This window comes from Grampus griseus, assembly GCF_964374135.1.
Source record: "Grampus griseus genome assembly, chromosome: 21".
Taxonomy (NCBI): Eukaryota; Metazoa; Chordata; class Mammalia; order Artiodactyla; family Delphinidae; genus Grampus; species Grampus griseus.
The window spans coordinates 29339300-29367296 of record NC_139015.1 but is presented as its reverse complement, the minus strand read 5'-3'; the positions used below and the strand labels follow the sequence as shown (position 1 = coordinate 29367296).

Below are 27997 nucleotides of genomic sequence, written 5' to 3'. Positions count from 1 at the left end.
GGGCTCAGTCCCATGAGACTACCCACCCCTTACTTCAGATGCCAATTGCAAGTAGTAGGTCCCCAGGTTACCCACAAATTATGTCTGACTCGGCTACAGATTGGAGGTTCCCATGATCTCCTCCCTCTTGGATTTATTTGCTAGTACAGCTCAAAGACCTCAGGGAAATACTTACTTAAGTTTACCAATTTATTAAACGATATGATAAAGGATACAGATGAACAGGCAGATGAATAGATACATAGGGCAAGGTCTGGGAGGGTCCTGAGCACAAGAGCTTCTGTCCCTTTGGAGTTAGCTGTGTCACCCTCCCAATATGTGAATGTGTTCACCAACCTGGAAGCTCTCTGAACCCCATACTATTGGGATTTTTATGGAGGCTTCCTCATGTAGGCATGATCAACCCCTCTCCAGTCTCTAAAGAATGGGGAATGAGGCTGAAAATTCCAAGCTTCTAATCATGAGTTGGTCTTTCTGGTGACCAGCCCTATCCAGGAGCCATCCATGAAAACACCGAGAGTTGCCTCATTAGTATAAAAGACACTCCTGTCACCCAGGAAACTCCAGTGGATATAGGAGCCCTGTGTCAGGAACCAGGTTCAGACACCAAATACTAGAACAAAAGATGTTCCTAGTGCTCTTATGACTTAGGAATTTACAAGGGTTTCAGGAGCTCTACGCCAGGAACCTGGGGCAGAGACCAATATATATATATATATTTTCCCATTATCTCACACTGCATATAGTTGCATCTTCTTTTTTTCAATCCAGTCTGACAGTCTCTGTCTTTGATTGGATTGTTTAATCTATTCACACTTGATGTTATTATTGATATAGTTGGATTTACATCTGCCATTTTATTTTTCTGTTTTCTATATCTCATGTTTGGTTTTGTTCCTCTATTCTTCCTTTACTGCTTCTGCATTAAGTGAATATTTTCTAATGCAGCTTTTTAATTTCTTTAATGAGTATATATAAATGTATGTATTACATAGATGTATATATATGTCGATCTTTCCTCGACCACACCTAGCTGTTAAAGCTCCACAAATTTCCAGCTAATTTCTTTACTGTTTACTTGGGACATAAATTGCTCTACAAACTGATCCAATCAAATCTGGGCTCCTTGGAAGGGACACCTCCCAAAGTCAGTGTTTGAGATGTGTTCCGACCCCAGAGGGCCCCTCCCAGCGATCTCTTTCCCTAGTTCTCTCCAGCAAACTGGCTGGCCTGCAGCCCAGTCTGTATCTGCAGTGAACCTACTGATCTCCCAAATGCCTTTCACGACACCCTCCACAGTTTCTGAGAACATCCTTTGGCTTCAGCTTCTCCATATTCTGATGCAAATAAAGTCAGTTCCTTTGGGAAAAGATTAGGAGCTACCGGTTTTACAGCCTGCGTCTGCCTCCAGATAAAATGTCTGAGCTACACTCTGCAGTTGGGCTGGGGACAATGGTGTGCTTCTCTGAGAGACACCCCTGCTTTAAAAGCTGAGCATCTGGGGGGAAAGGGCAGTAGCCTCAGACCTTCCCAGCTTGCCTTACAAGCCAGGGTAAGGGTGAGCAGAGCCCCAGTGTTCTCAGCAGTGCCCTACCCAAGGTAAAGCCTCCATTCCACAGGTAGGGACAGGGCATGGGTAGGATCCACCACTATTGGCCTCACTTGCCCAGAACGTGGCCTCTGCAATAGTAGCTGGGGGCAAGATAAGCAATGTCGATGTGCTGCCCACCCAGGAGGACTGGGACCTGGGGAGCGAAGAAACTTTGTTTTATTTGCCGCTCCAGGCTAATGGAGTTTCTCTCTCACTGAGCTGGGGGTTGGGGGGTGGGAGAGGTGGAGGATGGCACAGAATCTCACTGTTCTTACCGAGTTCGAGTAAATTTTCTAAAATAAATATTTCCTCATTTGCTAAATTCCTTAAGACCATTTCTAGACACTTTAATTTGGTTGTTTTTAAAAAATATTTTTCACCAGTTTCATTGAGGACTGGGCCCACAGAGCTCCTCATGCTGTCATGCCAGAGCGGCAACCTGGCATTATTTTGAACTTATTTTATATATTATTGTAGGACTGTACAAGTATTTGTAATTACCTTAATATTGTTAGGAACCAAAATTTTCCATACAAAAGTAATAAATACAATCTAAGAAGTAAAAATAATCTATGACATTAAATTTGAATTAACACAAATATGAACTTATTTATTTTTCTATTTTAAAATATTAATACTTATTCACAACATTGTAAATCAACTTCACTCCAACAAAATTTTTTTTTAAATACTTATTTTATATAACTCTGTCCATTGAAAAGGTTTAGAAGCAATGACAACACAACAGCAATCAGTATACCTAGCACCCAAATGTAACTTCTGTACCAGTTATTAAGCTACCGGCCCTCAGCTCCAAACACAGCATTCTGTAACTGGCTCTGAGATGCAGGACCAGGAGTCCGCAAACATTTCTCTTTGTCACTTGCTTACTATTTGGTTCTGCCAATAGGGGGCACTAGGTTAGAGGAGGGGAGAATGGACTTGCTCCCTCCTGTTTGCTCGCCTGCTTCCCATTCCTGCCAGTGCCAGCCCAGCAAAGCCCCTCAACCTGGGGGCAGCGTCAGTCAGCAGAGTCTGCAGACTCCTGGTTTCCCGAGAACTCCCTCACAGGTACCAGCACCAGCTCGGCAGTGTCTCCTCGGTGCCAGCTATACCACGCCATTCTTCCAAGTTTCCAGGTTATACCCCCAACCTCTTCTCTTTATTCCCCAGCCCCAGGAATTGAGGCTGTTTCCTGCAGTAACTATCTTCTGTGTTACATTTTCTCTTTTTACCTTTTCAGATCTCCAATACCCACTTAACTAATTTCCTAAATCAAATTCTCTCTTTTAAAAGAACTAGTGTAGGTTCTGTTTTCCTGCCTGGATCCTGACAAATATAGCTTCTAAATAAAATTCTCCAATTAAAAAACAAAACAAAACAAAAACAAGGTTTCTTAAAAGAATGGCTGATTATAACATCTGGGCCAGACTATACAATAAGCCTGGCATATCTTGTACCAGAAATCAAAGAAGCTGTCAAAAATCAATGGGTCATGTCAAAAGGACTTAGAAGCCAAGAAGAGGGGGCTCCCATTGGCATCATATGGGATCATTTAAGCAATAAAAGAATGACAGCAACTGATTGAGACACATTCAAAATACTTAATATATGTATGTGTACACATAAATACATATATGTTATGCAAATGAGTTCATAAAATACTTTAAAAAACGGTAAGAAACACAGTTCCCTTTCTGTAATTTTAATGGGGTTTAGAGGTGAATAAAAATTAAATCTTCCATCTTATCCTAGGAGTCCTTTTTTTTTTTTTTTTTTTTACGGTACGCGGGCCTCTCACTGTTGTGGTCTCTCCTGCTGCGGAGCACAGGCTCCGGACGCGCAGGCTCAGCGGCCATGGCTCGCGGGCCCAGCCGCTCCGCGGCATGTGGGATCTTCCCGGACCGGGGCACGAACCCACGTCCCCTGAATCGGCAGGCGGACTCTCAACCACTGCGCCACCAGGGAAGCCCTAGGAGTGTCCTTTTTTTAAAAGATGGATAAATATTTATACCTTGATTGTGGTACTGGTTACATAACCATATGTGTTTGTCAAAACTCACAGAACTACACCTTAAAAATGGTAAAATTAACAATATGTAAATATATCATAATTTTTATATAAAAAAAGAATGTCCTCAATGAAGCAGTAAAAATTATTAATTTTATTAAGTCTTAATTAAAAAGACTGCCTTTGCTTTTTTTTTTCCCCTTTTGGACAAAATGGAACAAATCTAAAAATATCCCCAGTAACAATCAAAGTCTGCAGCTCAAGGCCCTTTTAACATGACACTAATTCTATGAAATAGCGTTTGGTTTCACAGGAAGCTGGCTGAAGTTGACAGCTGTTCTATAGACCAAATTGCCAATTTTATCATGTGCCAAAGTCTCTCCAAACATTTTATGTGCTGTCTGAAACTAGACAAAGGTGATGATGTAAACTAAACAAATATGATAAAAGGTTTTCACAAGTGGGAATAATGTGAATTAAAGTTTTTATGACAAAGGAAATGTGATTAAAATTATGCAAGAACATAATAAATTTATTTACTTTCTTCTCTTTTGAGAAGAAATACCTATATCTCAGGTGAAGGCTGGAGTCAACACCTTTCATGTTTATCATAGAACTATCTAGTCCCATTTATGAAGTGGATGTATGGTTTACAAAGTCACTTGCCACCATGCCTCCAAAAAATAACCCCAGCCCAAGCAAATCTAACAGTAGAGGAATGTCAGTAGTGCTGGTACTACCAAATATCCATTTACAAGTTTGTTTATATGTTTTGTAAGAATTAGACAAAAAAAAATTATTAGAAAAATACATGACAAATTATTTTTATAGCGATATATTCCAAAATCACTAAAAAACACTTTACGCTCCTGTACTGTCCATCATCACAAATTTCTCAGCTTTAACCTCATTTGGGTCTCTTCCGTGCTTCCCTACAGTGCCTCCTTTCCCCCAGCACCTGCTTCAACATTTACCATATCAAGCTCCCAGTGTATCCCATCCCACTTCCTTTACCCTCAGATGACCTAGCCTCCTTCTTCATCAACAAGGACATCAAGAGCCAGGAACTCCTCCAATGCCCCTCTCCTACAACTCAAAGCTTCCTTTCTCCCCCTCTAGCTGTGGAAGGGGTTTCTCAGCTCTTCCTCACTTCTTAATCCACTTCTCCCCAAGCCATATTCCATCCTTTTGTTAGTATCTTTTTTCTCAATCTACTAGCTTACTCTCATCAATTAAGTCTATCTGGTCTATTGTGTCATTCAAAGCTTGTGTTTCCTTATTTATTTTCTGTATGGATGATCTATTGGTGTTAAGTGGGGTGTTAAAGTCCCCCACTATTATTTTGTTACTGTTGATTTCTGCTTACAAACATCCTCAAGCCACCTCATCCTAAAAATTCTTCCCTCAATCCTGGTTCCCAGTCAAGTGACCACCTTCTCATTTACTAACAGTTTACACCACTTCTCTTGCCATCCAAACCCCCCATTCATTACTTAAATACTGTTTTAAACTCCCACCACTAAAATCAATGATACCTCTTTAATTGCCAATCCAACTGCTTCTCTCCGGTCCTCATATCACTCACCTGCAAAATAACTGTGGCCTCGCTTGGTCTGTATCACATGACGTTCTGATTTTCCTTCTATCCAAGTATTCTCGCTCAGTGTCTTCTGGGTCCTCTCTCTCTCTCACCCATCCTAGATCTCAAAGCTCTCCAATGGCAGCATAACCTGGTTCGGTAATTCACGTATGCTTCCATTTGATGACTCTCAAATCACTGTCTCCAAGCCCTGTCTCCCTCCTGAGCCCCACATCTATTGTTTTGTTCCCAGACAACAACTCCTCAACACCACAGACTCTAAAATTGGACATCAAAAAACCACAAAACAAAAACAGAAAATCACAGACGTCTCTCTAATCAATCACATACATTGCATCAAGAGCTTGGCTCTCAGTAACCACCGTCACTAACTGGCTTTCAGCAGAAATGAAATAAAGGCAGTACATAAACACTTGGCAAGTCTTTGTATTTTTTTTAAGCTCCTCTATTAACCAATCACTAGTTCTTTTGGTACAAAACTAAACCAGGGCTTCGCTGGTGGCGCAGTGGTTAAGAATCCGCCTGTCAATGCAGGAGACACGGGTTCGAGCCCTGCTCCAGGAAGATCCTACATGCCGCGGAGCAGCTAAGCCCTTGCGCCACAACTACTGAGCCTGTGCTCTAGAGCCCGTGAGCCACAACTACTGAGCCCATGTGCCACAACTACTGAAGCCCACGTGCCTAGAGCCCGTGCTCCGCAACAAGAGAAGCCACCGCAATGAGAAGCTTGTGCACCGCAACGAAGAGTAGCCACCGCTCACCACAACTAGAGAAAGCCCGCGTGCAGCAACAAACACCCAACGCAGCCAAAAATAAAATAAATAAATAAATAAATAAATTTATATATATAAAAAACTAAACCATACATATCTTCCCATAAAAACCTGTTCCTCTTCTTTGTCATTCCTATGAAATCTTTAATCCTATGAAATACTAAAAATTCAGAATTACCTTCTGTTTCTCCTGCAACCCTCACTTGCAGTTGATACACACCTTTGAAAATTTTTTGAGGGACTTCTCTGGTGGCGCAGTGGGTAAGACTCTGCACTCGCAATTCAGGGGGCCAGGGTTCAATCTCTGGTCAGGGAACTAGATCCCACATGCATGCTGCAACTAAGAGTTCGCATGCCACAACTAAGGAGCTCACATGCTGCAACTAAGGAGGTGGCGAGCTGCAACTAAGGAGCCCACCTGCCACAACCAAGACCTGGTACAGCCAAATAAATTTAAAAAAAAAAAGAAAAAAGAAAATGTCTTTCGAATCTATGTAACTTGGTTTTTTAAAATATGTTTTTCAATTATTTTTATTTATTTATTTATTTATTTATTTTTGGCTGTGTTGGGTCTTCGCTGCTGCACACAGGCTTTCTCTAGTTGCAGCGAGCGGGGGCTACTTTTCGTTGTGGTGCCCAGGCTTCTCATTGCAGTGGCTTCTCTTGTTGCAGAGCATGGGATCTAGGCACGTGTGCTCAGTAGTTGCGGTGTACAGGCTTAGTTGCTCTGCGGCATGTGGGATCTTCCCGGACCCGGGATCAAACCCGTGTCCCCTGCATTGGCAGGTGGATTCCTAACCACTGCACCACCAGGGAAGTCCCCTATGTAACTTGTTTTGAAACACATCCAAAAAATAAGATAGATACATGTGATAAACATAATAAGTGCTAACCATAGAATCTAGGTGGTGGATATATTGGTTTTCACATACAATTTCAACTTTTCTAGATGTTTGAGAATTTTTATAATAAAATGTTGAAAATAAACCTGTCTACATTCAGGCATTGTTGAAACACATGCCCTTTTTGTTTCTTTTCTGACCTAATTGGGAGCCTAACTAAGCTGTCTCCCCAAACCCTCCCACTGTAGCTGTCCTCCAAGATGGCTCCCAAAGACCCCTGCCTCCTGCATTCACACGCATGTGAAGTGGCCTCCCACACTGTACTGGGGCTGGTCTCCACGACCAGTAGTATACGGCAGAAGTGATGGTGGATCACTTCCGAGCTTAGGTTAGAAGAGACTGTAGCTTCCAGCTTGCATCTCAGCACTCTCTCAGATGACTCGTTCTGGGGGAACACGTAAATCCCCCAGGGATCTGGTTAAAATGCACATTCTGATTCGGCAGGTCTGGGGCAGAGCCTGAGATACAGCATTTCCAACAAGCTCCTAGGTGATGCGTATGCTGCTAGTGTAGGAATCAAACTGCAGTGCTGCAAGTATAGCTAACAAGGTAAGAAAAGAAAGAACACAGGTAGAGGTTCTCCGTTTTTTCCCCTGCAATATTTAAATAGGTTAATATAAAGTCAAGCCTTTGTAGTGGTTCAGTGCAACATCATCTCAATACATTCAATTCTGCCGAGCAATGCTTCTCAAACATGAACGTGCATATGAATCACCTAAGGATCTCATTAAACTGCAGCAGCAGTAAGTCTGGAGCAGGAGAGATTTTGCATTTCTAACAAACCCCCAAGTGACACTGAAGCTTCTGGTCCACGGCCCACACTTTTTAAGGAGTAAGGTTTTATTTTATTTTTTTAATATTTATTTATTTGGATGTGCCAGGTCTTAGTTGCAGCACGTGGGATCTTTTAGTTGCAGCACATGGGATCTAGTTCCCTGACCAGGGATTGAACCCAGGTCCCTGCATTGGGAGCGTGGAGTCTTAGCCCTGGACCACCAGGGAGTTCCAAGAGTAAGGTTTTAAAAGGCTGCTATACCTTTTTTTTTAAGTCTGACATGTTTTATTATATAAATATGTAAAATTTACATGGCAAAAACCACAATAAAGTCAAAAGATAACGAATTTAGAAAAAAAATTTGCAACACGTGTGACAACATGTTTATCTTTTTTATTAGTTTCCTATTGCTGCATAAGAAATTATCATCCAGGGACTTCCCTGGTGGTCCAGTGGCTAAGACTCTGCGCTCCCAATGCAGGGGGCCGGATTTCGATCCCTTGTCAGGGAACGAGATCCCCCATGCCGCAACTAAAGATCCCACGTGCTGCAACTAAAACCCGATGCAGCCAAATAAATAAATAAATAAATATTTAAAATGTAAAAAAACCTATCATCCAACACTTTTCAAGTTTCAGAAACGTCACCCTGAAAGACAGACTCTTGAAATGGTTTACAAATGCCCATTACACATTCCAGCTTTAAGCCCAATCCCTCCAGCACCATCACCCACCCTGTGTGCACACCTGTACTCAACCAATACCTGACAACTCCCTGCACAATGTTAAGATCTTAACTTCTCTAACCTTAACCTGAAAACACACTTTTGTTTTGATGACATAGCAAGCCCGGACAGTCGTCAGTTCAGCAGTCCTTCCCCTTTCCCTTCAAGTGAGCCTCGGTGTAGTTTGCCTACCTATACGCTAAGCATTTCATCTTTCTACTCTGTCATGGGGCTGAAGTCCCACGGCTACTTATTCCACATTTAGACAGAAATTATGGACCTTTCTTCACAATTAACCTCTCACTACATGTTTTTACTCATACAATTTTTAAAGATATACCATAAAACCCACCTTTTAAAGTGTACAATTCAATGGTCTTTAGTATATTCAGAGTTGTGCAATCATCATCATCACTAATTCCAGAATATTTTCATCTTCCCCAAAGGAAACCCCATACCTTTTATCTATCTTCCCCAATGTCCCCAGGCCCCCAGCCCCTGGCAATGACAAATCTTTGTCTCTACAGATTTGCCTATTCTGGACATTTCATATAAATGGAATCATACAGTATTTGGCCTTTGTGACTGTCTTCGTTCATGTAGCATATTTTCAAGGTGCATTCATTTGTAGAATGTCTCAGTACTTCATTCCCTTCTATGGCTAAACAATTTCATTGTATGAATATACCATATTTTATCAGTTCTTCAGTTGATGAGCATTTGGGATATTTCCCTTTTTGGCTATGATGAATAACGCTGCTATGGACATGCGTGTGCAAGTTTTCATGTGGACGTGTTTTCAGTTCTCTTGGGTGTATACCTGGGAGCAGACTTGCTGAGTAATATCCTAGCAGTATGCTTAACGTTTTGAGCAACTGCCAAAACCATTGAACCATTTTACATTCCCACCAGCAATGTTTAGAAATTTCATTATCACATTTTCAACCAATGAGGATGTTATAATTCCTGAAGCAAAGGAGATGTATGCCCCCACCGTATAACGATAATTCTCTACGAAGAATATTGCATTAACAAAACAGAAGTATATTTCTGGCACGACGACACAGAATAAAATGTTAAAGGTCCGAATATACTGAGTAAGCGAGTTAACCTTTCACAGCCAGCAGTTCTTTCACCGTAAAGTAGGAACGCTGTGATGACACGTTGCAGTCACCGTTAAGATGAAATAAAACAATCCAAGTAAAGGTGCTTTCCTACACTGATTATCCGTGATCCAATGCGGGGCAGAGCTTTAGGGGCAAAGGGCTAAATGCCCAGTTCCCTCTCCTTCCCTCACGTTCCTTCCCAGCGGGAGGGGTTGCTGAGTGACGGAGGAGGCTGCAGCCACCTCTCTCCTCGGGGAGAGCCGACCTGACGAGCCACGCAGGAAAAATTGTTAGGACTCGAAAAGCAAGAGCCGGGCCACACCAGCCCAACCTCGTCCCCAGGCAAGAGATTCGCAGCCTGCTACTCAGCTTCGCAGGTCAGCGCAGGATCTTCTTTCCTCCTTTCATGGTAAGACATTTATTATGGTTGAAGCAGAAGACGAGGGGCAAAGAGAACACAAGCAAACCAACCCCCACCCGCGATCTTAGTCTCTGTCTCTCCAAAGACCCCCTAAGGAAAACACAGGAAACACGATTCATTACAAACTCTTGGAGGTGTATCAATCCCAATGGCCCTCACCCCCCAAAGACTACCCTGTCGGACCCCCCTGGGACAGATGGCGCAAAGCTTACCTGGTGGCCTCCTCCAGCCCGACCCGGCTCCGACCAGGCGCCTCCAGAGGGATAGTAGCCATCGCCTCCTCCGCCTTCTCCCGGCCAGGTGGTCTCAGCCGGGCCGCCCCCGCGCACTCGCCAGGAAATGGGAGGCTGGGGGGGTTCGGGGCGGGGAGGATATATGGGCGGAGGTGGGTGCACGGGCACATCTCCACCCCCAGGCCCGTAGTAGCGCCCATAAGACGGACCGTCACTGGGGCCGTAGCCCGAGCGCCTCAAGGCCGACATCGGCTCCACTGCCCCCGGGCGCTTCCCGCCCCCCAAGGCCGGCCCATTGCGCAGGCGCCTGCGGGGGAGCGCGACTGGACCGCAGGGAAGGGGTGGTCGGCCGGCAACAGCCAATCCCAGGCCGGGTCCCGCCCCCTCAGCTTCCGCGTCCTGAGAGGAAGGACGGAGGTCCGTGGCTCTGGGGTCTGGGAAGCAGGAAAGCGAGGGGCGGCACCGTGTTCCTTTAAAAGGGAAAACACTTTTCCCCACTGTCTATCCAATCTAGATTCCTCTTCCCCTCTTATCAGGGTTGCGGAAAGCGTATCCCAGGACCGCGCTAGGGCCCCGCCTCTTCTTGAGGACGGGCACGTGATGCCGGAAGTGGGTGGGGGTAATATGGTGGCGTTTCCGGCAGGCCCCGGCTACTGAAAGCCGGGGCGAGGAGTTGGTCCGGGTCCGGATTCCTGTCCCGGTCCCGCCGAGGCGGCGACTGCGATAGGAGGAAGGACGTGTTGGACGCGCTGGCCCACCGCCACTATACATTGCAGCCTTATCTCAACTCAAAATGAACTATATGCCCGGCACCGCCAGCCTCATCGAGGACATCGACAGTGAGTAGTTCGTCTCCGAGTGAAGTCTGGGGTGAGACCCTTCTTCCCAGGAGGGTGCCTCTTAGGAGGGAGCTCATAGAATGAGTCTGGGCTGGGGGCGGTGTGTTTTTAGTAAGGTTCTGGACGTCCGGCGTTAGCATCTTCCACAGGATGCAGGAGCCACGGGACACACCGTTTGCCCACCTCCTAGCCTGCTCCCTGTATCCTGTCTCTCGCAGCCTTCACCGGCCCCCGGGCAAGCTGTAGAATTCACTTCTGCTTTTCAGGGATGCGGCTGCTGAGGCCCAAGTGTGAAAGTTGGCCGCCTCCCCGGTGCATCATCTCCCACCTGCGGCATTTCGAAGTACCAGGTGGTTACTGGTGGATGAATGAGAATTCTTAGAGAAAGGATTCTTCAAGAAACGAAAAGAGTAATACAACAGCAGTTGGACTTAATTAGCACTAAACATAGGATTTATGCTGTGTGGCCGTTTGCAATCTTTTACCGTTGAGGGTATTTAGACTTTAGGGTTATGGTAATGGAGACCACTGCCGGACCAGGTATTGCTTTTTCCAGAAAGACTTGAGTCACTCACTTCAAACTTACTTTTTTCTTCTGTTAGACAGTTTTCTCTCGCATTTATTAAGAGCTCCCTTATTCCTAGTCACTGTCCTGAAGAGGAGCTCACTTCTGTACAGTTGTCTTTCCTTTTTCCAAACTCTCATCTGTGAATTATTCCTTAAACATTTTTAAAGTCTCAATCGTGTGATCTGTCTCATTAACTTGTAATTGCTGCAAAACGGTTTACACACAGTTCCAAACAAGTTACAGGAATCTCAACAGTTACTATGTATGTAAATTAAAGAGTGAGTTTATGATTAAGTTCTCTTCCTGTCGTTTGAAATCACTTTTTAGATCCAAATTAGTGATTTTGCTATTGAAGGGAAATGTAGGTTGGACCAAAGTCATGTATGAATAACCACTGTACAAGCCTGTCTGTAATGGGTGATGAAATCCTCAGTCTTAGTTATCTGAGGATGCCCTTTTGCCCTCACCTCTCTTGTTATGTATCTGAATTATTTGAGGCCCCTAACACATCCTGCCATTCTACTAAAAATAATTGCTTTTCTCAAGCCTCTAACCCCTTTTGTGCAGATTCCAAGCTCCTCCTTTACTGAAAGATTTGAAACCATTTCATATGCACCCTTCACTGTGACATTCAGACACTCTCCTCTCCTCAGTCTTTCTGTATTTTCACCCATCCTCTCATTTGAATAGGAAGTATTCCTCCCTTTCAGTTTGTGTCTTATTTCTCTTTCCTTCCACTGCTTCTGGAACCTTCTTCCATTAATATCCTGTTGCTCTCATATCCTCTCTCGCTCCCGCTCTGAATCCTCCCCTTCATGTATGTTCTTGTCTGTCGAATTTTTTCTCAGTTGTGTTTCACCATCAAATTCCTATCCCTTTTTTCACATCTTTACCCCCAAACCTCTTGAGTAGTCTCCCATTTTAACTCTACTTCCTGACCACCTGCAATAGACCACCTACCTCTATTACCCCTGCAATCTGATTTCTTTTGTCAACACACTACTGAAACTGCAGTCTTAAAGACACCTTCTGATGCACTTCTCCGAGCTCTTCCGTCTCCTCTGCAACACTGTGATAATGTTACCACGGGATTCTTCATTTTCTTGATTTCTCCAACACTGGTACTTGATTTTCTTACCTCTGCAACCGTTATTGTTCCCTAAAATAGATGGACACTTAGGTCCCATCTTTGGCTTGCTTCTTTCTTTAAATCTCTAGGAGGGCTCCTGGACTTTAATTATTATATCACCTCTTTGTGGACTTATTCAAAAACTGCTGCGATCCTGACTTCTTTGGCCAGTCTTACATCTCCAGTTGCCAGTTGACATTTCTACATAGGTGTCCTGATACCACTTCAGAATCACTACAGCTAATCACCTTCCACTGAGCTTGCTTCTTTTACTCCCAGCTCTTGGTAAATGGTCCTCCCTGACATGATGACTCAGAATTCCTACATCTTCTTTAACTCATCTCTTCAGCACCCCACTCTCTCACACATACCCACATATACAAACACACTTGGCTGACAAATCCCATCCCTTATAACTGTAGTGTCTTGGTCCTCCCATCCTGTCCCTTCCCATCTCTCCCCTGGTTCAGGTCTCTTTTTCATGTCTCAGACTCTGGGTCTAGCCTCAAAACCGTTCTCTCTTTTCTGCCAGTTTAATCTTCAGAGTTTTCTTGTTCCCTGTGAAGTCACATCCAGACTCAGCCTCTGCTCCCAGGACTTCTCTGACTTCATCTCCTGTTATTTCCCTTCACACCCTCAACTTTTCGCCAGACATTTGGATACATAGCTCTTTTTTCTTCTGCCTCAATTACAGATTTCCCTCCTCTTCCCTTTCCCTGTCACTCTTCCTATGGCCAAAAATGTCCAACTCAGATACCTGCTCCAGCTAGATACAGTTTCTCTCAGTCTCACATAATTAAGATTTGCTCTCTTGTGGTGCTTAATTATAGACCCAGAAAGCCTATAAATTCCTTCAGGAAAGAATCACTGTCTTGTTCCTCTGTTCTGCATCTAGAAAGTACTTTATCTGTGGCATTAAGGAACAAATGAATGACTTTGGCTACCTATTCTAGTGACGGGCTGACTATCATTCTTCAGTGTCAGCTCAGGGTCACCTCTTCAGAGAGCTTTTCCCTAGCCACCCTCTCTTCAGTAGCTTCTTCCCCTCTTTTTCTCATTCTGCTATCTTGTTTATTATTCCGCTAGACTACGCGCTATAGGGCATTTTTAAAAATTTGTTTGACTTTCTCCACCAGGAATATAAGTTCCATAAGGTTGGTGACTCTAAATGTTATTCTGTACCGCAGCGGTCCCTAACCTTTTTGGCGCCAGGGACCGGTCTCACGGAAGACAGTTTTTCCACGGACTGGGTGGCGGGGCGGGGGACAGCTCAGGCGGCAATGTGAGCTGTGGGGAGCCATGGGGAGCGGCAGATGCAGCTTCGCTCACTAGCCCACCTCTCACCTGCTGTGCGGCCCCGGTTCCTAACGGGCCTCGGACAACAGTCCACAGCCCAGGGGTTGGGGACCCCTGCTCTACTCTATATCTAGGCCCCAGAACAGCACATAGCTCTCCATAAATTTTATTGAACTTTTGCTCTAGTTTTATTATCAGTGTCCTCATTCTCCATGTCTGAGGTATTTTTTTTATTTAAAACCTTCCCTGATTCCAGAGTTTGAAATAGCAGCTCTCCATCTCGGTTGAGGGGAAAATAATTCTTGAATTAAGATCATAAAGATCACCTAGATTCAATTTCCAAATTTGCAGGTATGGAAACTGACATGACACTGAGAGGGTTTAACTGTCAAGCATCAGCATCTAGAACCAGTTGGTCAGGCCCCCTGACTACGTGCCCAGTCCTTCCCCACTCTGCCGCCTCCTCAGATTCTTCCATCACCAGTCTTCTCATCTAAACACCGTGCTGCCGGGGTCATCCCTCTAATTCCTCAGTGAACTCTGCCTTAAATACACTGGAAGAAGTAGTAGAGCTTAATCTGCTATGAACTTTGTTTTTGTTGTTACCCTGTAAACTCACAGGCTAATGGACTTCTCATTGCAGTGGCTTCTCTTGTTGCAGAGCACGAGCTGTAGGCACATGGGCTTCAGTAGTTGTGGCTCGCGGGCTCTAGAGCACAGGCTCAGTAGTTGTGGCGTACGGGCTTAGTTGCTCCGCGGCATGTGGGATCTTCCTGGACCAGGGCTAGAACCCGTGTCCCCTGCACTGGCAGGCGGATTCTTAACCACTGCACCACCAGGGAAGTCCCAACAGTACATTTTTTAAAGATCTTTTTTCCTCTCCCCAGAAAAGCACTTGGTCCTGCTTCGAGATGGAAGGACGCTTATAGGCTTTTTAAGAAGCATTGATCAATTTGGTACGTATTAGTCACGGACTTCTCCTGTACTCTGGATAATAAGAGCTGCCCACTGTATTTTTGTGTTGTTTCATATCGAAGTTTGTCTGCAACTTTTTTCACGTGTCTGGCATAATAGAATATTGGTTTGAATCATTACATCGTTTTCTAAATTACAATTAGGTGGTTCAAAAGCTTGTGTTTACAAGCTTGTATTTCTAAAACTGGTTTTCACTAGAACATGCGCTGACAGTGTTTTGGACTATTTTTTATTTTCCCCATTAGAGGGAGCCAGATGATAGAAATAAACTCAGTCCACTGAAAAAGCTGCTCATTTGTACATTGGCTTGGGTGCGACTACTCTTCAAAGCAGTTCCTGCCCTGAAGGTAATCCCTCCCTGTCCAATGAAAAGTGGGTCAGAGGCCTTTGCTGAAGCTTTTTAGGGACCCCCAACATTAAGCTCAGGATTTTATACCTTGGGATACATTAGACTCAAGGTCTTGGTCTTGGTTTTGCCTCCTGCATTTTTCTAAAGAGACCTTATATTTGCTTCTGTCTTAAGGAACTTCTCAGTTCATATCAGCATTTGCTGGACATCTGCATAGGTCAGTGGCTTTGGGCCTGAGGAAAAACAACATAATTGAAACACATGTAAGAATTATAGACGATAAGAGCACAGATACCGCATTTCTTCACGTAAGACAAACAGCACCAATTGGAAGAGGAAAATGAATTATTCTTCACAGATTGTGGTTCTAAACCTTAAGTCAAATTCATCAGACTACATGAGGGAAAAGTGGTAAATAGTGGCTTTACTCTCACATTACCAGATTATGGTTATCTGACAGAGGGAAAAAATAGGTTACCGTTATATCGTAATCCATGAGTACCTACATTGGGTTAAATGAATCCTAAGTACTGAAACAAAGTTAAATCTTCGGTAAATCATCACACACACATACCCACGCAACATAGAAAAACGTTTTCCTTCCAAATAAACCCAGAGTTTTAATTTCTGCAGTTGTTTGGGCTTTAGAGTTTTCCAAGTGCCCTGTCATTTATATTTTCTTATAGCCATGTTGATATTAGCAACTAACTCATAAGGAATTTAATTTTCTTCATTTATTTCCACCATCCTCCTTATTAGTGCAACATAATCCCAAATACTCTCTCAGTTTGCAGTTGTTTAAAAGTCTCCTAAGTGGTTTGTCTCAATGTAATAGGAAGAGATTGTTTGAAATTTTAGCTTTTTCCAGAACTAGAAAGTTTGAAAGTCATGTACAGCTAAATCTTTTCTACTCAAAATAACTGACTAATTGAGTAATGGACCTTTACCTATAAAGTAATTTGAACTAAATATCTTTGTTTCTTCCCTGTACACTTATAGCTAACTTAGTGCTACATCAGACTGTGGAGCGTATTCATGTGGGCAAAAAATACGGTGATATTCCTCGAGGGATTTTTGTGGTCAGAGGAGAAAATGTGGTCCTACTAGGAGAAATAGTAAGTGAAAACTGTTAAGCTGCTATGGCTCTTGATAATCATGCCAGTTAGGTTTCTTTTTTGTCTTTTCAAGAAGGAAAAAATATATTTTCCACCTTCACCCAGCTTCTCAAGGAAACCACCCAATTAGCTTAGGAAAGCTACATTGTAAAAGGAAAGCTACAGAGAGCAATTAACTTTGTTTCAGTGCCTCCTGGCATTTTAAAGATTTTGATCCCATTAGCAGCAAAATACCATTGATTTTTACCTGATACCATAAAAAATACTGTCCTACATGGGAATTCCCTGGCAGTCCAGTGGTTAGTACTCCCGATCTCACTGCCAAGGGCCCGGGTTCAATCCCTGGTCGGGGAACTAAGATCCCACAAGCCACACGGAGCAGCCATAGATATATATATATAAACATATATATATGTAAATACTGTCCCACACAAATGTGTTCGTTAGTATGTTGTTATTGTATCTCTAATAGCAGAAAATTGAAGCTTGATATCTAACAGGAGAAGAATAATTCAATGAAATGTGGCTTGTTAACACTGGAATATTTTGCAGTCATTTAAACAATTGTTTACAAATGGTTTTTCATGACATAAAGGTTATTAGTGGTGTTTGGGGGAAAGACACACTGCATATACAGTGCGATATCTATGTTTTTTAAAGCGGGGAGGGGAAAGAATGGCTGCAGAAGAAGCCTTTCTGTTAACTTTCCGAGGATGGGCTCAACTCCACTTGCATACTTAGCTCCCAGCCAAGGAGGAGAGGTACCTGTTATCTGTTGTCAGGAAAGCCAGCTGGCAGGTGAAAAATTAAATCCTCTAAAGTGGTGTTACTGTAGGTCTATATGTCTGTGTATGTGAACTATTAGAAAACTCTTCGCCCAAAATATATATTAGAAGTACTCAGACATTTTTAAAGAAAATAAAACTTGATTTCACATTTTACATGAGACACATTTACTTTAAAAGAGAAGTACTTTATTTAATACCTTTGACTCGATCCTCATGCTTCTGATTATTGGGTTTTCCAGGAAAATCAAACCTTGGTGTTTGCTTGATTTTATCTTTAAAGTTTTCAGTAAAGTTTCCCAATCCCTAGCCACATCTTAAATCACGTTTACAGGAGTCTTTGGAGTGAAGTAGTTTGGTCCGTAGCTGTTTTTAATGGTAGACCATTTGACAAAGTAAGGAGGTAATTTTGCCAGGGTCATGTTCGTTCAGAGACCTCATGTCGTTAACAGCTAGAAACAACTAATCGATACTGTCCAAGTATTGCTATGAAATAACTTTTTCTAATTTTAAAAATATAGTTGTGGTTGATATTTTTGGTTTCAGTGTATGTTTAAGCAGCGGGAATTGTCACCTCTTTGTTTTAAAGAGGAAATGTATTACTTTGCTGTGGGGGGAAAGATTTAAGTTAAAATATCCACGCATACTGTGCTTCAGTTGTACAGTAGTAAACACCACATCCATGCTTTCTGTGCCAGTTACATTGGCACAAACATGCCCCTGTGTAGATGTATGTGAAGAGAAGTGAACTTGTGTTTATTCTTGAAGCTTCATTGTTTCCTGGGAGCCCTTTTGAGGAGAAAAGTGCTCTTTTTTTTGTATGTTATGGTTTGGATGCTGCAGAATTCTTATAGTGGTACCACTAAAGAAATATGGTTCAGGAAATGCTTACATAGTTGTATGAATCGGTAGTCAGTTTGAAGACGTTATGAACCAATTCTAGGAAAACTCAAACCTAGAAGCCATTTGGATTCTGTAAACATTCAGTTGTTTGCAGAGTCCCTGGATTCTACCTCAAGGATGATGAGACACACAGCCTTAAGTAATAAGCCGATTGTTAGGAAACAGCATTATCATAACCACATGAACAGCTCAGCACATAATATTGAAAAGTCCAAGAAGTAGTACACTAAGCCAAGAACATTATCTTCCCTCCTGCTGCCCATGGGTTGTGAGGGAAGATTACACTTGATAATATATATTTTGCTGGATGCAGTTAACTTTTGACCCAGGGCAGGGCTTGCTTATGTAATTTATGTGGCTTTCATTCTAACCTTTCTGGTGAGAGTCCTCCATCTGCTGTGTCACTGCCTGTGGGTCCCGAGGCCTTAGCAGCATCTGAAGATAAGTATCCAGTGGTCGGCTGGAACGTCTGGAGAGTTTGTGTATGTGTTGATGCCTTCCCAGAATTTTATAATTAAAAGTCAGAGAGGAGGATGAGAAATAAGAATGCCCTGTCGGTATAGGCTTTCCATGTTACTAAAACACAGAGTGACACCTGTATACTCATCTTAAGGAGAGTGAACTGAGTCTGTAGATAGATAATTTTTTTGTTTTGTTTTGTTTTTTTGTGTGTTTTTGTTGTTGTTTTGCGGTACGTGGGCCTCTCACTATTGTGGCCTCTCCCGTTGCGGAGCACAGGCTCCAGATGCGCAGGCTCAGTGGCCATGGCTCACGGGCCCAGCCACTCCGCGACATGTGGGATCTTCCCGGACCGGGGCACGAACCCATGTCCCCTGCATCGGCAGGCGGACTCTCAACCACTGCGCCACCAGGGAAGCCCTGTAGATAGGTAATTTTATAGCAAGGTTCTGCATTATAAAATTGGTTATCAGATGTTTAGAAGGTGTTCAAAAATAAAAATATTAAGCATATTATGCCATATTAAGTGGGAAAAGTAGCCAATATTTGCGAGAAATACATTGGGGCCAAAATGGTATAGTAACCTAACTGGTCTGCTGAGGTTTTCTCTAGAAGACTTGTTGCCATAAAGGGGGAAGAAGTCCTGTGTTATAATGTAACAACTCCTGGTTAATGCGGCAGAGGGACAGTTTATTGCCTTTGGCCCGGGAAGGAGCCAGGACCGGCTGTGGCCTGGGGGGTGGGGGGGGCAGGTGGTGGTGCTACTTTGAATCAGTGTTCTCTACCTTCTTACTGAGCACAAACCCCCAGAAATTAGGCTGACTTTGATCATGTATAAATACAAAATTTATTTTAAGCCATCTTGACCTCAGTACCTTCTTTCTTGGATTCCCTGGGGCTGGGGAAATAACTGTAAGCAGCCCTAATATTTTTTTTTTTTTAAGAGAAGGAGTACTTGTCTAATGTAGAACTTTACTTTGGATACACGAAAGCTTTGTTATACATGCCGATACTGATTCCTGTTAAACCACACTCACATGTGTTCTATAGGAGCATTGCCAGCCATTTCTTTGTCAAATTTATCTGTCCATAGGATATTTCTGCCCTATCTCAAGTACAAAAAATAACCCAAGCTGGATATAGGAATCCATTTAGGAACTGGTTTGCCTTTAGATCTATGATATTTTCTATTCTTGGTTATCAGGTGAAGTTTTCCAAACCTGCTTGTTTTGTAGGACTTAGAAAAGGAGAGTGACACACCCCTCCAGCAAGTGTCTATTGAAGAAATCCTAGAAGAACAGAGGGTGGAACAGCAGACCAAGCTGGAAGCTGAGAAGTTGAAAGTCCAGGCCCTGAAGGATCGAGGCCTGTCTATCCCTCGAGCAGATACTCTTGATGAGTATTAAGTCTTCTGCTCAGAGGCTGTAGCTCTTGGGGAGCAGGGGCTGTCACCAAACCAAGTGACACATTTGACGAGAGACCGCAGAGCTTTGAAAAGTCATTTTTATTTGGAATTCTTTCACATAGGCAACATGAAGAAATTGTGCGTTTTGTTTCGGTTTTTTTAATAACAAAATCATTTAAAGAAACAGTGGCATGGACTCCTTTCACACGTCACTGTGGAGCCAGCAACTACTTCTTTATATTGCTCTTCTCCCCCCAAATTAATGGTTACAGGGAATATTCTTCATTTGCTTGTAAATAAAATATGAATCTCAAAATTGCAACGTTATTATTTCCCAAGTTTGAGTTGCCTTCAGTGAATAGTCATTAAATTTCTGCTCTCAAAGGTATAAGCAGTCCATACACACACATGCTGGGATCTCCCTTCTGTCACAATTCCAACCTACTAGTTACTTATGAAGGAATATTTTCATACCAGATATCCTGTGGGTCCTCCTTTCTCCCCTTGTCATGGTTTTTTTCTGATAAGAAAAACAAGTTTTCAGGCTTGAGGAGGGCTCTCTCCGTGAAGTTTTGCACTTACTGATTATAAGAGAAGCTGGTGTTTGAGAAGCAGCTGTTTGCTTCACCAACAGCTATCCCAGCTGCGTTCCCTTGAGATCCACATAACGACTTCTCTAAGTATTGCTAATTTCGTTAGGTTTTCTAGTCCTTTGGATTGAGTCTTGAGCCTCCTATGCTGTGATCAAAAAGCACAGATAAAATCGTGTTGCAGTGACTGATATATCTAGGTTATTCTCAGCCAAGCCAAGTGATGCCCCTTTTCTGGAATGATGTTGATCACACAGGAAGCGTAAGAGGCTGTACTTTCCGAAACCTGGACTCTGTTCTCTCTAGCACCTTGGGCTCAAGCAAGTCACTTTTCCTCCCTGATTCTCAGTTTTAACTGTAAAACTATTCCAGATACTTATTTTATAGTCTGTTGAGCAAAGACATTCTTTGCAGGGAAGATATTTATAGCCAATTCCTATGTTTGAGTTATTTTATAGTATTAAACATACCACATTTTATGAGCTCAGGTGTTTTTAAAACTGCGCCAAATGCAGACTTCTGAGCTATTCATCATTGGGTTGGTTTCAAGGTAGCTAATTTGTGAAGAACCGTCGCACTAAATGATTTATCTAGTGTGTTTCATCTCTAACCTTACTGTTGAATAGCCGGAATTTGTTATTAACTTCCCCACAAAGGGGAGACTTGTGGAAGAGGTGGCTAACTTTCACTACAAGAAGATGTTCTTTGAGAGTCAGCAGAATTACAGCATTCTGTAAGCATTCTGCTTTTTTCTGAGCACCACTGTTTCAGAATATCCGGCACCTTCAAGAGATTCGGATTCACTGTACTCGTCTTTTCAACCTCCTTCAAACAGAATTCCAAATGCAATCAAAAGAGTCATGATTCAAAGGAGAGAATTTCCACAGTAGTTCAGGAATTTCCAAGCCATAGCTGGGCTTCAGTTGTTACGCGTAATAACATATTGCCTTTAGACCTTTGTCACACAGGCAGCAGCAAAGAGAGCTGAAGCATGGAATGAGACTCCCTGCTTCCCTCCTGTTCTGTCTCCCTGCTGCTCAGAGCCTGCCCTCAGCTTTGCCCAGTCCAGGCTTTTTGCAGGTACTGAAATCGTGCTTTTTTCCTGGACCACTGCAGGTACTCCTCTACTGTTAATCAGGCTTCAGAATCAATCTCAGTTCTATACCTTTGTTTTGTCTTTAATAGTTTCTTCCAGTAGAGGTTCCCATGAGACCACTTTCAAGGAAAACAAACAAACAAGGAAGATCTACTGCAGCCCCTTTCCTGGCGATCTTTATTCTGATATAACTGGGCACAGCAGCCTCTCTCTCTCCCAGCTGTTCTTTTCCCCTTTCCTTGGCCCTTGACCTTACGTCACATGTTGTCGGCTGAATTTAAGCCACAGTATCTGCTCTCCCACCCTGCTCGGATAAACTCCCAACAGGCCCTGGATACTTAGCAGAACCAGATGCCCTCACGCTGCCATTGTGCAGGGCTTCTCAGGGATGCCACATCAGCATGAGCCCCAGGGGTATGACAGATGTGATGGCTGGAGAGTGGCCTCAGTTTTGCTCACAGGAGTATGGGTGGCAGGTCAGGCAGAGCGAGGTGCAGACGGCAGACGGTGCAGGCCAGCAGGCAGAGCAGATGCAGCAGGCTCTGGACGAGGCCGGAATTTCCTGTTCTCTCTGCTTAGGACATACTTGTCCCAGATAACTGCAAGAATCCTTCCCTCACGACCTGTTTTAAATAGCACACCTCCCCCCTCCCCCCACCTATATCCTCGGCAGCTTTGCTTTTCACCAGAGCAAGTATCGCAATCCAACATAAGTTTCACTTCTTTACTGTCTGCTCCACTCCCCTACTAGAATGTAAACCCTTAAGGACAGAATTTTTGTCATGTTCACTCCTGTAGTCCCACATCTAGGATGATACCGGGCATATATCAAGTCTCAGTACATATTTTTGGGGTTGAAGGATGGGTTGATGGACAGATGGATGGATGGGGAATGCAGTGAATTCAGGCTGGTCAGATAAGATGCTTCAGAGACCAGTAATGCCTCAAAGGATGAGGACGGCAGGACTCACCGAGCATCCCGGAGTGGAGTGATTAGCAGAGATCCTTACACTGAACGTGGAGATGTTCTCTTACTGCCCTCACTGGAGACCACAGCCCCCCAGGCATGAAGAGTCTGGAGATGATTGGTGCGCCAACGTCTGGAAGAGCATCCCAGGGAAACGGGGTTGGGGGTGGGGGAGGACTTGTCAGGATTGCTGGAGGCAACAGATACTCTTCAGTCTGTGTTCCTCCCAACTGCAGTGCCCCACCTCCACCTTGCATATTACCCCTTTGGGGATAAAGAGCAAGAGACTGCTTCATGGGTGCTTGCTTTTGCCAGCGAAGCAGGTTTTGTATCTAGTTAAGTGACCCAAGACCTCCTAGCCTGAAAGAATTAGGAAACCCACCCTAGAAAATGGCACGTACCTACCTGTCCCAAAGCTCTGGGGCTGTCCACCCCGGTTCACACTCCCCTAGCTGTCTACTCCTCCAGCTCTGCCAGGGCTCCTTGGGAGCAGAAAATAAAATCAAGTCCTCTTTTTTTCTCATGTCTCACTTCACTGCTTTGCCTCTTCTCAACCTCCTATTTTGTACCTATTCTCCTTTAAAAAAAAAAAAATTTTTTTCCCCCTAACTTCAGACATTCAGCAGCGGTTGCTGCAGGACCCAGGGGTAGAAAATGGTCTCAAATGCTGCTGCTCTGGAAACACAGAGCATTGAGTGGTGTCAGAGCACCAGCCAGCCAGCAGCTAGAACCACAAGGAAGAGAGAGGGCCCAGTGCTGGCCGTATCCAAGGTCAGAAACCCAGATTGCCTGGGAATTCATCCCTAAGACCCAGTTTTATTGACGAATAAGTTTGCATACAGTAAAATTCACTCTTTTTAGTGTACAATTCTGTGAGTTTTAACAACTGCATATAGTTATATCACCATCACCCCTGCCCCTGTGAATTTAACTTCTCCCTCCTTCCCCAGCCCCTGGCAACCACTGATCTGTTTTCTGTCCCTACAGTTTGTGTTGGCAACTAATTCAAAATTTTCTAAAAATAGTGTGCAGGTCAAATAAAATATCTGGGAAGTTCAACTCAGCCCACCTGCCTTCAGTTTGCTCTTCTGGTTAGGCTATTACAGAAGACAGAGAGCTTTAACTGTGGCCCCTGCCAACGTCCCTGGCTCACCTGCTGGAAACAGGCAGACGAGGACAAGGGAACCAGTGTAAGGGGATAGCTGGGCATGCTGAGCATCACCCTGAGATTTGTCAGGCATGAGAGGCAAATATGGGCCCTGCTTTTCAGAGAGAAACAGGAGATTTTAAAACGTGAAGAGCACACAGGCGTAAAAAAGAATGAAATAATGCCATCTGCAGCTACATGGATGGACCTAAAGATTATCATACTAAGTGAAGTAAGCCAGACAAAGATAAATACCATATATCACTTATATGTGGAATCTAGAATATGACACAAATGAACTTATCTACGCAACAGAAACAAACTCACAGACATAGAGGACAGACTTGTGGTTGCCAAGGGGGAGGCGGGTGGGAGAGGGATGGAGTGGGAGTTTGGGATTAGCAGATGCAAACTATTATACAGAGAATGGATAAACAACAAGGTCCTACTGTAGAGCACAGGGAACTATACTCAATATCCTGTGATAAACATAATGGAAAAGAATATGAAAAAGGATATATATATATATATGTATGTATAACTAAGTCACTTTGCTGTACAGCAGCAACTAACACAACACTGTAAATCAACTGTACTGCAATAAAAAAAAAAAAAAGGTGAAGAGCACAGGCTGTGCGTCCCGGTTTCTTCACTTCAGAGCTCTCCGAACTTGGTCCAGCGGCACCTCTCAGCTCCTTGTCTGTAAAATGGGGATCTAATGGCACCAGCTCTTTGGGTGGTGGTAAGGAGTGAGTGAACACGTGTGAAGAGCTTAGAGCCAGCCCTGGCTCAGGAGCGCTCCACGCCAGCCGTTATCATCTGCTGAGTCCCCCCAGACTCATGGGATGCCTTCCCTCCCCTCACTGAGCTTACACTTAGTCTCCTCTGTACAAATATGATAACAGGGCTTCCCTGGCGGTCCAGTGGTTAAGACTCCGTGCTTCCAGTGCAGGCGACGTGGGTTCGATCCCTGGATGAGGAAGTTCTGCATGCCACGTAGCACAGCCAAAAAAAAAAGAGTGATAACAGAACGGCAACCAACTCAAATTGAGGAATTAAGTGCTGGATTACATAAAATGTTCTCCAGGGTTCCCTGGTGGCGCAGTGGTTAAGAACCCGCCTGCCAATGCAGGCAACATGGGTTCGAGCCCTGGTCCGGGAAGATCCCACATGCCGCGGGGCAGCTAAGCCCGTGCGCCACAGCTACTGGGCCTGCACTCTAGAGCCCACGAGCCACAACTACTGAAGCCCGCGTGCCTAGAGCCCGTGCTCTGCAACAAGAGAAGCCACCGCAATAAGAAGCCCACGCACCGCAACGGAGAGTAGCCCCCGCTCGCCGCAACTAGAGAAAGCCCACGCACAGCAACAAAGACCCAATGCAGCCAAAGATAAGTAAATAAAAATAAATGTATTAAAAAAAAATATTCTGTGAAGGGAGGTAATCCATAATGACCTCAAGCCCAATGAGTTAAACTTGCCTTAACTTTCTGCTGCCCTCTCACAATGTCCCCTTTGGGGGAAAACTCTTTAGGTATTAAATAAGCATATACTCTATAAGCAGGAAGGAAGAGCTGGAAGAAAATCAGTACTTATTGATAATCTACAAAGTGCCAGGCTCCATGCTTCCCAATCATTTACTAAACATTTATTCAGTATCTATTAATTATCTAGCCCTGTGCTAAGTGCTGGGGAATCAAGAATTTGGAAAGGATCCAAGTCCTCATGGCGTTTACAGGGCCTTACGGATGGAGCTCACAGACACGGAAAGGGGGGATCTACAGGTGCGGGGGCAGAGGGTCTACGGGAAATCTCTGTTCCTTCCTCTCAGTTTCTCTGTGAATCTAAAACAGCTCTTAAAACAGTCTTTTAAAAAAGGTGTGTGTGGGGAATGCCTAACAGTCTTATTGTTACTGTGATAAATGTCTGTCGGGGGGGGGGGGGGCCCAAAGGTATTGAATTCTAACTAAAGAGTAGGGGGACGGGGTGCCCAAAGGGAAGCCTTTCAGGGAGTAACGCTGTGAGCTGCCCTGAACGTTGAGGGCATCTCGGGAGCGCACTGAGCTAGGCAAGATGAGAAGGGTGGCTAGGGGGAGACGCGAGGGCCCAGACACTGGCTGAGAAGTCGGGGCTTGGTCCTGGGGGCTCTTGATGTATTGTTACCTGATTCAAGCCTTATAACCACCCTGAGAGGATTACACAAAGAAAAAGAAAATGAAAAAGAAAACATACTCTATTTTATAGATGAGGAAGTTCAGACTGAAGTGAGGGGCTCCCAACCATAAAGTAAGTGGTGGGAGTGGGATGGGAAGTCTGTCTGAACTTGACCTCTGTGCTTTCTGCCCTCCAGTCCACAGCTTCCCCACACGCCCAAGGTCAAAGGCCGCTGGCGATGCCCAGTACTCACCTCCTCGGGGCCGGGCCACACCAGCTCCAGGTCCCCTCCTCAACTCCCGGCCTCTGCTTCCCGGGAACCTGCGGAGGAATCTTCCCATGCCCACCCAGCTGGCTCTGACCTCTGCCTCTCTCTCCAGCCTTGACTTCCCTCCGCACCCTACGGACATTCCACAGCTGAGCACCCCTCAGATTTCCACCACCACCCCCCACCACCCACTCCATGCTCTACCTGGAGCGCCTGGCCCCCAGCCCCTCTCCCACCTGGCTGACTCCTTCCTAATCTGACTTCCCCCCAGAAGCACTCCCTTTCTCCTCCTGTGTCGTCAGGTGCTCCCTCCTCTGTACTTCTGAACCTCCTCATCTGCCCTACAGCTCCCCATAGGGGGTCACATGGTTCGTTTTCCCCTGTAACTGTAGAGCTACACAGTGGACACTCATCAAAGGATTGTTGAGTGAATGAGTGGGGTCCTCCCTCCCCAGCCCTGGGTCTTCCTGTCCAGCACTCTGCACGGCCTGGGCCGCATCTCTTCCCTCCTGGCCTGCGGTGCCCTCTGGTCTCCACCCTTGGGGGCTCTGCCCTCATCCAAAAGCAAAGCCAGACACAGAGGACTTCCAGAACCAGAGGGAATTCCCAGACCTCTCTGCCTACCTTCCTGCTCAGAGGGACCGTGAGAGTTAACAAGGCGCTCAGCCTGCAAAGGCTGAGGAAGAGAACCTTGGCCCAGGAGGAGGTCACCAGCACCCCACACCCATCCCAGAGTCAGTGGCAGGCTCTGACATCAGCAGAAGCCTGTGCCCCGATCCAGCAGTCTCCCCATACCACCTCCTCCCCGTCACGACGGCCATAATTCTCCCCACGACAGCAGTGGCAGGGCCTTGAACGTGATCTGCCCGGCCTGTCCCATGGTAACCCCTCCCCTCCCCACCGAGAGGCACGTGTGCACGAGGGCGCACGTGGGCCAGGACGGAGGAGAAGCCTGGGGCGGCTGGCCTGCTGCCTACCCCCCCCACCCCCCACCCCCGAGCCGGGCCCTCCGACCTCTTTCCACACCGCTGGCTCGGGCTGGAGACAAACAAGAGGCCAAGGCTCTCTCTCTGGTGCCAGCTTCCCTGTGACTCTGAGAGGGCTGGAAACAAAGCCCACAGGCAGCGTTCCTAAGTCAGAGTCAGCTCCCCAGCTGCTCTCTGTAGAGAAGGAGCAGGAACCTGCCCTGAGCCGCCGCCGCGGGGAGCTGAGCACTGGGAGGGCAGGGGAACCAGCCCCAGAGAGGAGACAGCAAACATGCGCACGCCATGACACAAATCAGGACCGAGACAGGCCCCCTAGAGGGACCCACAGTAAGGGACAAGCCAGTTTCAGAAGGCTGGGTGGTTAAGGCCTCACAGCTCATGCGGGCGGCGGGCGCGGGGGCCCTGGAGGGCGGGCCAGGCCGCCAGGCAGCCACTGCTCTGAGCGGAGACCGGGACAGGCGTTTCTCCGGGTCACTGGCCGCATCCCACTGTGCCAGCACGGCCTGAAGGGGGCGTGTGGGACTCACCTGTTCCCTCTGGACACTAGGCACTCGGCCTGGCTCCAGGCAGGTCCTGTCCGTTTCGTCCTTTCTAGAGTGAGGGGGACAGCAAGAGCTGGTGGGGGCCCTTCCCTCCATCTCCGTGCAGTGGTGACAGGACACAGAACTCTCTCACCTGGGGGGCAGGCCCAGGCCCAGGGCCAAATTCAATGTGATTCTCTCGACCCCCGACCTTCTTGCCAGGTGAATCCAGCTCAGAAGCAACCTCAAGGTCAACCTTAAGAGGAAAAGATGTCATTGGAGACCAGCATGCAGACTGGAATGAGATCCCCC

At 45.2% G+C, this 27997-nt stretch overlaps 3 protein-coding genes and 1 long non-coding RNA gene across 13 annotated transcripts in view; 1 reads left to right on the top strand and 3 right to left on the bottom strand.

The window, feature by feature from the left end:
* The window catches only part of BAG4 (BAG cochaperone 4), a gene marked incomplete at its 5' end in the record, with an annotated part of 28457 nt that extends 18072 nt beyond the window's left edge, over positions 1-10385 (bottom strand). For both annotated transcript variants that reach the window (XM_082680238.1, XM_082680239.1), the window contains one exon: positions 10116-10385. In XM_082680238.1, coding sequence (XP_082536364.1) covers positions 10116-10385 — 270 coding nt within the window. The remainder of the gene's footprint in view (positions 1-10115) is intronic.
* Positions 10386-10541: 156 nt separating this feature from the next.
* Positions 10542-20972, top strand: LSM1 (LSM1 homolog, mRNA degradation associated). The gene is made up of 4 exons (XM_082680335.1): positions 10542-10975; positions 14856-14924; positions 16292-16407; positions 19790-20972. The coding sequence occupies exons 1-4, from the start codon at positions 10930-10932 to the stop codon at positions 19958-19960; spliced, it is 402 nt and encodes a 133-aa protein (XP_082536461.1). The 5' UTR covers positions 10542-10929; the 3' UTR covers positions 19961-20972.
* A 1133-nt stretch (positions 20973-22105) lies between these two features.
* On the bottom strand, positions 22106-27129 carry LOC309838913. Of its 3 annotated transcripts, none has more exons than XR_014298424.1 (5): positions 26164-27129; positions 24633-24744; positions 23014-23094; positions 22617-22745; positions 22106-22244 (listed from the first exon to the last, which is right to left on the bottom strand). It is a non-coding gene; the product is annotated as an uncharacterized lncRNA (long non-coding RNA). The 3 variants fall into 3 exon arrangements; XR_014298425.1 differs by having other exon boundaries at positions 23018-23094; XR_014298426.1 differs by lacking the exons at positions 24633-24744; positions 26164-27129 and adding an exon at positions 23766-24148 and having other exon boundaries at positions 23018-23094.
* Positions 27130-27165: 36 nt separating this feature from the next.
* ASH2L (ASH2 like, histone lysine methyltransferase complex subunit) overlaps positions 27166-27997 on the bottom strand; it is a gene marked incomplete at its 5' end in the record, with an annotated part of 39084 nt that continues 38252 nt past the window's right edge. For all 7 annotated transcript variants that reach the window (XR_014298413.1, XR_014298414.1, XR_014298415.1 and 4 more), the window contains 3 exons: positions 27166-27280; positions 27692-27755; positions 27840-27941. The remainder of the gene's footprint in view (positions 27281-27691; positions 27756-27839; positions 27942-27997) is intronic.